This window comes from Pipra filicauda, unplaced genomic scaffold (assembly GCF_003945595.2).
Source record: "Pipra filicauda isolate LSUMZ 115617 unplaced genomic scaffold, ASM394559v2 scaffold70_size2993248_pilon, whole genome shotgun sequence".
Classification (NCBI taxonomy): Eukaryota; Metazoa; Chordata; class Aves; order Passeriformes; family Pipridae; genus Pipra; species Pipra filicauda.
In genome coordinates, this window is record NW_024104876.1 from 1,354,251 (window position 1) to 1,367,159 (window position 12,909).

The window sequence follows — 12,909 nt, forward strand, 5'->3', positions numbered from 1 at the left end:
AAATCAATATATCCACATTTTATGTGGACACTGGTTCAAGGCAGCAGTTGGTCAGTCAGTGAAGCCTCAGCTGGAGCCTTGCTGGGACAAAGTAACTGAATGCACAGAGGAGGGGGGATTTTTAGGAAAGGATCAAGGGAAATCCAACTGTTTAGTCGTGCCACTGTGATCATCCTCAGCCCTTCTTTTTGAAGCATTTCTTACCTCGTGAGCAGCTGGGCAGTTTCCAGCAGCCGAGCTGTGAGTAACCATCACCTTTAAAGAAAAAGAAGGAAAACCCCGTTTCGCATAAAGGCTCGGAGCGGCGTTAAAAGGGACTCTCTGTGCTTGCAGGAGCTGAACCGTTTGCGGAAGGCAGCGCTGGCCTTCGGATTCCTGGAGCTGCTGAAGGGCGTGGCGGACATGCTGGAGAGGGAGTGCACCCTCCTCCCCGACACCGCCCACCCCGACGCCGCCTTCCAGCTCACCCACGCGGCACAGCAGCTCAAGGTGGCGAGCACCGGAGCCTCGGAATACGCCGCCTACGACCACAACATTGCCCCTCTACAGACAGACTTTTCCAGCAGCAGCACTGAGAGGATGTGAAGCCTCCATTTCGGGAGCTTCTCCAGGCTCGAGTGGTTCTGATTGTCTTGTCCTGTTTACTTTCTAGGGCTGTTTAATTACTGTTTGGAGAACTTCCTATCCAAAGGGGGATTTTGCATCAGCGCTCTTTAAACAAACGTAGCGAGTTCGTGGTGGCTTTAGTCGGACCTGGAAACTGGGGAAAGTGTCCCAAGGCCAGTTATGGTGTTGGATGATGGAAGTTATTCAGTAAAAAAATGCCGTTTGGGGCAGCTGGTGGCTTTTGGCCTCTCCAAAATGCAGTTACTACGTAACTGAACTCGCTGGTAAGAGTATCCTAAAAGGCAGCTACTCCACTTTATAATAAACTTCATCAGTCCAAAGAAAATGTGTGGGAAGCAAGATCAGAGTCAGAGCTGATTTCGGGGTGTTGGCCCTGGTTTTTATACCCAGCCTGACAGCCAGCCTGTACTGCCAGAGCGAGTGTTATCACTGGCACTGCAGTGCTTATGCCTGTGAAAGTAACTTAATCTTGGGGGACAGGTTTTTTTATTTGCATAATATTAATAAAGAGCAATTCTTCAGGAAAATTTAAGTTGGATTTTTTTCCGTTTTCAGAGCGACCAGGCTGTGTGGCCTAAAACAGTGACCTGGTGAAGGCTCAGCTTGCAGCTCTTTATCACATGTCAAATACCAAATTATACAACTCCTCATGTGCAGGGAAAGAACAACTGAAGGAAAGCAAAATTTGGTTGTAAATCTTTATTAATAGAAACACATTCTTGCTGAAGGACTAAAGTTCAGTAGTGTAAGATCCATGACAGCCTGCACTAGGTACCACAGTTTCACTGATGGATACATAAGGATTTCATAACAGAAGTTTAAATGCCCAGAGGAGAAAATGGAAGTATGAAAGTGATCCTCGCTGTTCTGTTGCTCAGCTAGTTCAATCCTTTGACATACTTCAAACATAGGTACAATGTGTGCTAAGTGAAAGATTGTGTAAGTAGTGCTCAGCTCTCCTGAGTAAAGTCAGCTGTGCTCTCCTATGAGTGGGAGTCTGGAGTATCCTCAAAGAGAACTTGGATTACACCTCTTTTGAGAGAACACAATTTGTGAAGTGCAGCGTGGAGCTTGAACAGGTACTTTGTTAAAGTCTCCTTATAACAGTTTCCTTTCCTTTACAGTAACAATCACTGGGTCCATATCACAAACATTACGCTGTTCGTTACTTTTTGTATAGAAAATAATTTTTCTGGAGGATTCCTGTGGTTTTACAGTAGAAAAAGACAACCAGTAACATGGCACTAAGCTAATGTGGACTGCTGGCATTGCTTTGCAGTGCCTTGGGGCAGTGGCAGTTGGGAAACAACCTGTTCATAACCACAGTACAGTTTAGAGTAAACTCTGTACACCTCTGAACTGGATTAAGGAGGCCAGAGGGATCTGGGATCAGCTACGGGAGGCTCAGGGTGAGGGGCATCCTGAAATAAAGTCAACTGAAACAAAGGCTTCCAGGTGAGACAGTGATGAACTGCAGTGTGGGGGGAGCTTCTCTTTTGTTGTGTTCTTGCTGTTGTTTAACAAGCACAGAAAAAAGGGTCCTTCGGACCCCGTGTGGGATCTCCCTTACTGAGGTTTGATCTGTATCTCAATAATGCAGTTTATTTGACCCACTGCTCCATCCCACCAGGGGCCAGTCAAACCAGACACACCAACCTCTCTGCTGCAGCCCTAAATGGAATTAGAAAAACAATTTTGCTGCCTTGCTCAAGGCCATAAATACAGGAGCCACAGCACTGCCAGGATCCACCAGTGGAGCCCCATCTCCCACGACAGTTCCACGTTCTCCCTTTGGGTGGGATGGAGTTCTTTGGGGTTCCCATGCCAGGAGAAAGCTGGTACCTATGTTTCCTTATTTTGCTCTGTTTCAGTGCTTGCTTTGCCAACCAGGAAAGCATTTCTGCCTCAGAGGGGCAGCTTCCTTTTCCTCAGGACTGGATAGGATGTGTAGCTACAGGAATACAGGTCCACACAGCACTCTATTCTGTTAAGGCTGAACTAGAAACAGGCTAAGTGATAGCACTGAAATCAGCATTAGCTACTTCCAGTTTTAATCCTGCAGAAGAAAAGGGGGGGGGGGGTATGTGTGCTGAGCAAGTTTACCCCAGTGGTTGATAAACACCCAGACACTGTTCACAGTGGTCTCAGACTGTGCTCCTCCTGCCATCAAGATGCATCCCAGGAACAGCACAGGCCAGCTGAGGGCATATCCCAGCCTCAGAAGCCCTATCTGCATGCAATATTGAAAGAGCAAATCTCCAATTAAAAGATAAACACTATTTCTATTTAGTGCTGCTCCACTGATTATAAGCATTTCATATGCAGATAATAGGATTTCTTTCTAATATGCTGGTTGACAGGATACAAGTTTGTTTAACTGTTCAATGGTAAATGCCATGCACAGGTGATGGAAAGGGAACAAAATCCAGGATATGGAAATGTTACCTGAATTCACTATGAAATCATGAAATCTAGCGAGGTCATTTCATTTTTACAAAATTCTTTACATGACAGAGGGTAAAACCATAAGAATTGAAGGCTTATCTTGTCATCAAGTGAGACAAAAAAGCATTGCAGTCCTCCCTCACTTCATCTTCCTCTTCTTTGGTCCAAGGTGCTGTTTCCTTTGCTTGTAGAGGTGACGGAAGTTTACAAATATCCCTGGAAAAGAACCGAGCGTTTAGGTAGGACATCATTTTAATGCTACCAGATTAAAAAAAAACAATAACAGAAACCAACCAACCAAACCACCACAGAAAGAAATAAATTATTTAAGGGTGTGTGTAGCACTGAAAGCTAATGCAAGTGTTGTTTTGCTGGGTGAGGCAGGAGTTGCTGCACAGGCTGTTTGGTTTGGCTGCTCAGAAGGTTGGTTTGTCACCTTGTGACACCCACTGTGCAGAGCTGTGGAGGATGAAACAGGTATTTCGGAGTGAAACTCGATTAAAGGGTGGCTTTAAGCAATGTCTTAAGGGGAGAAATCCAGTGAAAACTGAGTTTAAAATTCCAGGTTAGACTCTACTGAGCTGTGGATACCCAGAGTGCTGGGTGTGCCTACAACAAAGTTAAATTGTGTTTAAAAGTGTAACACCAGAAACCAAGTATGTAACAAACACCTTTCTTCTTTAAGGGCACTATTTAAAGAACCTTTTGTATTGTTTCCTGGAAAAACATGACTTCATGTTACAGTTGTTACTACACTGCAATGTTTAACTGAATTGCTTTAATTTGAAATTATGTTTAGATTTCCACTAAATCATTGCAAAGCTCAAATACCACGTGAAAGGTGAAACTAAGTACTCTAAGGTTATAAATACATGTAAAAATTATTCTTTTAACCCAAGTTAATGCTGATAATTTGTTGCCAAGTCTCCTTCATGAAGGGCTAATCAGTTCCCCTTCATCACTGACAAATTTACATGAACAAGCCACAAGGATAATGCTTAACCTCAAGCAGTTTTGTGTTGCCATGGTCCCCAAGATGCAGGAATTTAATTTTCTTTGAAAAATCTACTTATTCAGGGGGAACTGGCCTTTATATTTCCATAGTGAGAAACACAACTAAATACTTACCTAAAAACAGGGCTATAAGATATATTTGAAGCACAAATGGGAACTGGATTGTGACATTCAGTGGGTTTGGCAATCCCAGACTAAATTTCCCTGTTTCACTGAAGATTGGGATGGATTGGACGATGCAGACAGCTGAAAGCAAAGGTCACCATCATCATCAAACACAGATAAAATGTACAGTTACCCAGCCCACACCACCTATTTCAGGCTATTCCCTTCTTATTTGCTCTCTTTCATTAATTGCAGCAGTTTTGAAGCTGTTCAACATGCAGTGTGGTGGGAAGCAGCTGAGGCAGTGCAGCAGTGAACCTGCCTGGTGAGACACTGCTCCCACATCCAGCTGCAGCCCCAGGGCCTGTGCCAGCAGCATTTACCATCCACAAATACCCACAGCAACCAAACAGGCACAGTCCCTCCCCTGCTTGGTGTTGGGCAATGCCCAAACCTCCTCCTGCCTCCCAGACACGGGTCCTGACAGGTACAATTACAACACAACCATCAGCCCCTGCCTGTCCTCTGCAATGCCAAGGTAATGTGAAGATCTGTGAGCTTGAACAGAGGCACAGGCAATGATTCAGTATGAAAGACAAAACACTTCCTCAAAGCAAATCTATGTATCTGTTGTTCTATTTTATTATTTTTAAGTCCAGCAGCCAGGAAAAAAAAAAAGTTATTTGCCCCACCTTGAATTCCTTATTTGTTAAATGTCTTTTCTGGACATACCTTCTGACAAGCCCCCTAAGGGGTAGAGAGGGATCCAGACAGTGTAACGGAGCCAGGTCAGTGGTTTCCATTCAATTCCAATGCAGGAAAGCATGTAATAGGGATACCTACAGCCAGGGGGGGACAGACAGACATGGTTTAGAATGAGGAACAGACACTGTTTAAAATGGAAGCTGCTACTAGATTTAGTCTTGTGTATATACACTGTGTAGTGAATACCATTCCCAAATGGCACAAGAATATTCAAAGCATTGCTCCTATGGATGACATGGACACAGTTATTTGGAAGCTTACAGAACTCATATTATTATTATTATTCTGAACACATGGATGAAGGCAACTGCCTGTCTGCCTAATAAACCTTTCAAAGTACTTCTTTTCCAAGAGAAACATCTCATTTAACAACAAAAATTCAAAGCAACAGAACCCTCAAGATAAAAAGCAACAGGGCAGTATTACTTTAGTCTCCAGCCTTATCCCAGCTTTTGGCAGATGGAACAACCCAGGAAGGCTGTGACAGTCCATACTCAAGGAGCTTTTTTTTACCCTCTGGGGCCAAGGCATTAATGCCACCCTTCCAGAAAGTACAAAGATGAAAATCTTCTTTACAGAGTCCTTGGCAACAACCACATTGTTCTGTGCACACCTGCCGGGAGACAAATCCCACCGACCTGAACAGCTCAGTGATGCTCCAGAAGTAAAATATGAAGAACACCACAGGTTTGCTCTGCATTTCCTCCAGGCTTCCAAGGATAACAAACAAAACAAAATTCCTTCCAAATATCTGTTTCAGAAAAACAAATTAAGGAACAGTCACACTCTATCAAGAGAAAGGGCAAGTCCTTGCTGTCAGAACCACCCAAGATGTCTACTCTTCACACATCTGAGCACACAACTGACTCTGCAGCTGAGCTGTGACCTGCTTCTCATGAGTGGGCATCTTGCTCTGCATTTGGGCACAATCCAAGGGACCCAGCCTTAAATCATCCACCCTCGTTTTTATGCACAACCACCACAGCCAGGATAAAAAGGGCACTGGCACCAAACCAAAATCACGTATTTTTTTATCAGCTTCTTGCCTTTGCTGTCCTGCACTCTCTTAGCTGGGTGATGGAAGGAGACAGCCTGCCACAGCCAAGACTGGGAAGCATGGATTCCTGCCTCTGGAATAATAAATCCTCTAGCCCAGTGCCAGTGAAGTATCACTTATTTTAGTAAAGTCTCAAACTTGTGTAAAATAAGCATTTACTTTAAACATAAGAGCAAGGAGAAGAATTTTAAAACATCACCTGCACAACAGAAGGTATCAGAGGGGATCTGACCAGTCCTATTAGTGAATTCATGATCTCCATTAATGCCAGGGTCTGACAGAAATACATCATATCAGAAATAGTGTGGAATGTGTCATAGAAGGAATCTGCAAGACACAGGAAGCCAACCATTTTAGAGAACAAATGAATTTCCATGCCCGGGAAGCTGGGGCAGCAGCACAGCTTGTGATAACAGGATTCTGGCTGCATTTGGAAACAAACATGATGCATAATTATGTAACTTCTTTATAGGCCTTATCTTGAACTCACAGCAGTTGGGCCAGAAACTCTGCTCAAGTGCTCCATTTCACACACAGAAGGATCATGAGCTATTTCAGTAATGACTCTACCAAAAAAGCAAGAGTGCTGTACCTCAACAGAATGGATTGTTCTTGCTTCAAAACCAAAATATTCTGCCCAGATCGTTTTCAGAAACACCAGCATTGCAGTGAGAGAGACATTTTGCTCCAGCTGATTGCTTTAGGAGTGATCCTGGCAGAGCACAAATATCATCATCAAAGTACACAGCTCTAATTTACAAGAGGACACTGTTTTCTTACCCTTGACACTGTGATGGCCTTTGAGAGGCTTTTCTTGTGCTCTTTGGCAACGTGTTCATGGTTTTGTTCCTAAATATGTCTCTCTTAAAATTTTGCTATTTAGAAAGTCTTAAAAACAACACTAAAAACCAACTCAAACCCCCCAGTGTAAACAAAACAGTGCTTATTACTTGCCTTTTCCTAAGATGAACAGTCGTACTGTCATGTTCACAAAAATCCAAGAGAATCCCAGAAACTGCACAAGATTATACATGATCAAATATCCCTTCTTTAGGTGTTTGAAAGCTGAAACCAACAATAAACACATCAGCTGAGCAGAGCACAATGGTAACACTTGTGCAAACCAGGCTTTCTGAGAATAAAGCTTACAAGGAAAAGGGAAGCTGTTGATCACAGTAAAAGGGTTCTGCCTGCTTTTACCATCTGATAGAACTCAGTTACTGCTAATCAGATTTTTTACATTCCTTAGGAACTGCAGTCCATTTTGACTAAATTTCTAATAGCTCACAATACAAAGATCCCCTCCAAGACACGCCAAGCCACTCCAAACTGCTCCCTAAGAGCTGAGGTTCTCATCTCAGTGACAAACTTTCTAAACCCCTTTACCCACTAAAAAGATACAGTTACTTACGGTCTTTTGGGACTCTGGATTCTATTTTCATTTTGTTAATCTTTTCTTCTTCCTTAAAATGAAGGATAAGGTTTTAAAGACTGTTACTGTACCTAGCAAGTCATTTGTTCACCATACTACTGCAGAGCTAGTGGGTTTAAAACTCAGCTAAGCAGCCAGTTGCTAGAAGGTATAAGTTTTCACTGGCATAAAAGAGCACATTCATCATCCAGAAATTATGGTACTGTAAAAGCCAGAGGGTGTTAACCAGTTATCCTGTCTTCAGTGTGTTTTGTTCTGGTAATTAGATGCTTTTGCTGAAGAAGCCTCTGTTTTCTGTGTTAATTCTCAGTTATTAGTGTGTTGTTTCTTACACGACCCACCAGTGACCTGAAGGGAACTGAGAACATCCAGCCCAGCCTGCCCTTCCCACTGTTCCTGGCACTGCAGTGTCCCTCCCTGCTCCCAGCTCATGGCTGTGGAGAGGAACAGGGCAGTGTTTGTTGTAAAAGGGATTTGCAGGAATGTGGTCTGTTCCAGTCTCTCCCAAGTCAGTCCTGCACCTCCCTGCTGCACTGAGCTGCTCAACTCAGCAGGTGGTAGGAATGCACCAGCAGGGCCTGTCCAGTGGCTCAGGAAAGCCTTAGAAATCCTGCTTCCCAGAACAAGCAATGCCTGGGACTGTTGCCTCTGGGCTCCACATGGCACAGAGATATGATCCTCCTGTGGATCAGGACACCGGGCAAGGCAAGGAGCCAGCACACAGCGCCCAGTTCCAATTCCAACCAAAACGTGCCTATTGCTGAATTCCTGCTTGCAGCTTGAACAGTTTCACCAATTCTACACAGGATCTGTATGAAATGCTACCCTTGCTTTGTGAGTGGCAGCACAGGCCACGGGTGCCCACAGGACTGACCTTCTCCTTCAGCTCCATTTCCGCGTCCGACTCGTCCAGCCAGCGGTCGAAGTCGGGGGCCAGGAACAGCGGCCGCTTCTCTTGCTTGGTGAGTCTCTCCCACCAGTTACTCTCTTTCTTCTGCACGGTGATGTTCAGCTGCCTCTGGGTCACCCTGCACACAGGCTGAGGGCAGACACAGGGGCTCACATCAGCAGAAGGACTAAGAAATGAGTTCTGAGACCGAGTTGACACCCCAGTTCTCCTGACCAAGGAGGTGGGGATGACACAAACTGCAACACAAGCATCTCTCTGCCAGCCAAGGCATGGAAGCAAAGGGCAGCCCAGTAGAAAATGGCAGCTGGGATGGTTGCAGGACTTGATGAGCAGTTTGGAAGCCTGCTCATAGCACAGCACCACTGCATCCCACCACAGACCCCAGAGCCAGCCTTCCTAGGCAGAACCCATAATCTCGGCTTTAGACCTTAGTGCTGTGAGCCACACACTTCTTCCAGCCAGAGGTAAAAACAACACTGCCAGCAGCCACAGGGATGTGTCCGAAACAGGGGACCCCACATGACATCTGCTGCAGTGAGAGGAAGAGTTCACAGCCTTAGGGAACACCTGGAGACAACAGTGTGGTCATTGTCACCCCGCTGCACAGTGGCAGCCCAGCATCTCTCCAACCTTACAGCCCATGGCATTGTCCTCTTGGAGCCCACGGCATTGTCCTCTTGGAGCCCACCCTTGCTGCCCCCATCACATCCCTCTGCACCTCAAGGCTGCTCTGGGTGGCACTGCCTGTCAGACCAGCTGAAAGTGCTGCAGCAGAGCCAGGAGCTGTGTCCTTAACTGAGCACGTTGCCCCAGCACTGCCCTGTCAGGGCTGGCTGGATGCTCCTCAGACATCTGAAGGCTGCAGCTGTAATTTACAGCTGCTGTGCTTTGTCCTTGCCTGCCAGAGGCTCCACCTCACTGCTGGCCAGCCTGGCACCAGCCAGGGAAACTCATGGTACACATCAAATCTAAAGGAGAAAACCTTGGACTGTGATACTTCCCAGTCCCAACCATCTGTGGTTGCACAGAATTCAGTCTGTTCTCCTCCAGTCCCCCCACAGTGACTCATGGTGACTCACAGACTTTTGGAAGGAGGCAGCTCTACAGAGGCAAGGACTCGCCTTCCAGGCCTGGCTCCCAGCAGAGCCCACGTCTGCCAGCACAGGGGACAAGCACAGGCAGTGACAGGCACCTCTCCCACACTGGGGGCCAGGCAGGTGACAAAGTGGTGGCCAGACCTGGAACCAGGAGCTGTTCACTGTCTGCCACCCACAGGTGGCAGGAGCCACACCACAAAGCTGCCTGCTGGCAGACCTTGGGAATTCACCCTCCGGCATCTCCTTCCTTGTTGGAGCAGCAGAGGTCAATGGTGGCTCTATCCCCAAGTCAGCCAGGAACAAGCAGCACAAATCCTGCCCTGGTAGCACAGCCCAGAGTTCTCCTTTTCCTGACAGCTCTGGGAGGCAAGGACAGACCTTCCAGCCACCTGTGAGTAGCTCAGAGGGACGGCTCTTCCAGGCAAGCTCTCTCCTGTCAGGCTGCAACAGGGATTAGGGGAACATTTCTGCAACAGGAGCCACAATGTCTCACAACCTAAGAAATCTGCACAAGCCAGAAAACATGAGTTCTCATGACTTTCTGCCTTTTGTCAAAGCTGCAAAAGAAGCCATAAAACATCACCCTGACACTTTGCAGCACAGTGTTCCCCTGCTCTCCAGTCGGGGTTGCATCAGACAACACATTGCTGGATTCTCCCATTATTTTGCTGCTTTAAATCTTTAAAAAAACTTAAAACTGCTGTTTAACAAGCCATACAAGCAAGGCCCTGTGTCTGTTAGAGCTGACCCATAGGAGCACCAGCTCCAGTGAGGTGATTTGCAGTAAGACAGGAATGTGGCTGAGCACTGGGATGGAAGAATGCCACAGACAACTTGGAGTTTGCAACAGTTAATGGAGTCACCAGGAAAACCTAAAAGGCATATTATGGACACAGCACAGAGCCAGTTTCCTTTCAGGAGTTAGAAAAGTAAAAATACCTACTTTAGGCTCGACAGGCTCAAGGAACTCGATCTCAAATTCGTAGATGTTGTCCCCTTTGGCACCATGACCCTGAGCTAAAAGACAAGAATCAAGTCAGTGTGAAGGTCCCAGACAGTTCCACACACCCCACCTGCACAGGAGGCTTCACACACAGAAATATTCAGCAGTTATTTCACAGCACTTCCCCCACCTTGCTGGGAGATAAGAGGAAACCACAAGACAATGGGGAAGACACCAAGAGCCCAAAATGCGGCTTGGAGGGGCAGAGCAGGAGTCGGCAGCTAAAGCTGCTGTAAGTCTGCACCCCTGGAAAAGGGTCCTTGCTGCAGGGAGGCAGTGTCAGATTCCCAAAAGAGGGATTCAAAAGGCTGTTCATGGCTAACTCAAATCCAGCTGAAATCTCCTGCCCTGGGGGATTCAGGCTCTGCACTGGTGAAAGAGCACCCAGGGAGAGGGGTGCCTGCTGGGCTTGTAGGATTGCTGTGGGGAGGCCCTCCCAACAGCAAGAAATGAGGTAATTCCTCATTTCCCACACTGGTCTTGTCCCCAGAAGGGCTCCAAACCCCTGCACTGTGTTTAATTCCCACCCTTCCACGCTGTAAACTGATCCCAAAGTGAAGACGGTGTGGAACACCCCCTATCAAATGGCCTGGCTGCAGCACACCAGGGAGGCAGCAGCTCCTGGATGAGGCATCTTAAAGAAATTCAGGAGAAATAAAAGAGAAAACCCAATAAAAGCAGTGACAGCAGGTCCACAGCACTACCCAAACATGCCAACCAGCACCAGCTCCACAGTACTGGAATGTGCAGCTGTCCAGCTGCCCAAAAACATCTTTGAGGGCAAGATCTGCTTTACCTTCCAAATGGAGCCCTAGTTCCTGATGTGGAGGCTCGATAACAGTTGCACACAAGGTCTTTGTGAAAGGAAAAGCTGCTAGGAGTTCTCTCTGGGGTTTGGCTGACCAGGGACAGGAAGGATATATGGAAATTCCACTAGGATTTAAATATGGGGAGGCTGGGGTTTTCTTGTTAGATAAGATAGGGCTTGATGTAGTTCCCAGGACTGGAACACAGAGGGCTGTGGGTGGGAGCCTGACAGATCCCAACATGCCTGTCAGGGAGGCTCCTGCCAGGATGGGGACCAGGCAGCTCATGGTGAGGACACCTGGGACAGCAGGGAGGGGGCAGGCTGAGACCCCCCCCCCAGTGAAACCCCTACCTCTGAAGTGCAGGACATTGTCGGTGATGGTGATGTCCGGGTTCTGCAGAGGGAGGACGTGTGTTAGGTGGCAGCTCCCACGCCCACAGGGGTCAGTGCACCCACTCACCCACCCATGGGGGTCCTGTCACCCCAGGCCAGCACGGCCCTCCCCGGACCCTGAGCACAGACCCCACCACTGCTGCTGCCTGTGGGCAGGGACAGCCCCCGGGGAGGTCCCCAGGTGAGTCTGCCCGAGGGTCCCACAGGTGTGTGTCCCTAGGTGTCCCCAGGTGAGTCCCCCGAGGTGAGTCTCCCCCCTTGCAAGTGACTCCCCCCTGAGTGTCCCACACGTATCCCCCTCCCCACAGGTACCCAGGTGAGTCTCCCCCGCTCCTTGCAGGTGAGTCCCTCCAGGGTATCCCCAGGTGTCACTCCCCCTCAGATGCTCCCAGGTGTCCCCCTTCGGGAATCTCCCCACAGAGGTCCCCAGGTGAGTCTCTCCCCCCCACCCCTTGCAGGTGAGTCTCTCCCGGGTGTCCCCCCTCCGCACCTGCCTCCAGGTGTCCCTCTGTGGGTGTCCCCCCACGGGGGTGTCCCCCAGGTGTCCTCCCGCCGGCTGTCCCGCAGGTGTCACCCCCCGGGTGTCCCGCAGGTGTCCTTACCCAGCTGTCCCCCTCCGAGTGTCCCCTCACGGTGGTGTCCCCCAGGTGTCCTCCCGCCGGCTGTCCCTCAGGTGTGTCCCCCTGCGTCCTCCCTCTCCGCAGGGGAGTCCCTTACCCGCCCCCCCCTCCCCGCCAGGTGTCACCCCCCGGGTATCCCGCAGGGGTACCCCGCAGGGGTGTCCCCCCGCCGTACCCGCACGTCGCTGAGCTCCACCCTGAGGAAGATCTGGCGGTGCCGCTGTGCCCAGTGCACGTGCGGCCTCAGGCTGGGCCCCGCCATGGTCCCGCACCGCCGGGGGCGCTCCCCGCGCCTGCGCACTGCGCGCCCGCCGGGGGCGGCGCCCGCTGCGCCTGCGCGCGGGGCGGGGCGGGGGCGGCCGAGCCCCCTCAGAGCCCTCAGAGACCTCGGAGCTCTGAGCCTGCCGTGATGGGGAATCGCAGCGTCGTTTCGGCTGGAAAACCCCTCCCAAACCGAAAGCTTGGTGCATTTTCATGCTCTTGATTACATTTGTTGAGAAAATAAGGCGGAAAATAAGAGGAATTTATTGAGAAATTAAGGAGAGTTTGGGAGCAACGTAATATATGTGTACATATATGTGTATATATATATGTAGATAGATAGATAGATAGATAGATATGTAAAAAGAATTA

At 48.5% G+C, this 12,909-nt stretch overlaps 2 protein-coding genes across 4 annotated transcripts in view; one reads left to right on the forward strand and one right to left on the reverse strand.

Moving 5' to 3' along the window:
- Window positions 1–2,076, forward strand: part of INTS14 (integrator complex subunit 14) — a 13,838-nt gene extending 11,762 nt beyond the window's left edge. For all 3 annotated transcript variants that reach the window (XM_039389130.1, XM_039389131.1, XM_027714787.2), the window contains exon 12: window positions 334–2,076. In XM_039389130.1, the coding sequence (XP_039245064.1) occupies window positions 334–585 (252 nt within the window). In that variant the 3' untranslated portion in view covers window positions 586–2,076. The remainder of the gene's footprint in view (window positions 1–333) is intronic.
- On the reverse strand, window positions 1,312–12,574 carry HACD3 (3-hydroxyacyl-CoA dehydratase 3). Its single transcript, XM_027714790.2, has 11 exons — window positions 12,452–12,574; window positions 11,615–11,657; window positions 10,396–10,469; window positions 8,320–8,484; window positions 7,425–7,476; window positions 6,968–7,078; window positions 6,213–6,340; window positions 5,595–5,707; window positions 4,924–5,030; window positions 4,201–4,332; window positions 1,312–3,288 (listed from the first exon to the last, which is right to left on the reverse strand). Exons 1-11 carry the CDS (start codon window positions 12,536–12,538, stop codon window positions 3,212–3,214), a joined length of 1,089 nt encoding a protein of 362 aa, XP_027570591.1. The 5' UTR covers window positions 12,539–12,574; the 3' UTR covers window positions 1,312–3,211.
- Between the last annotated feature and the right edge of the window lie 335 nt (window positions 12,575–12,909).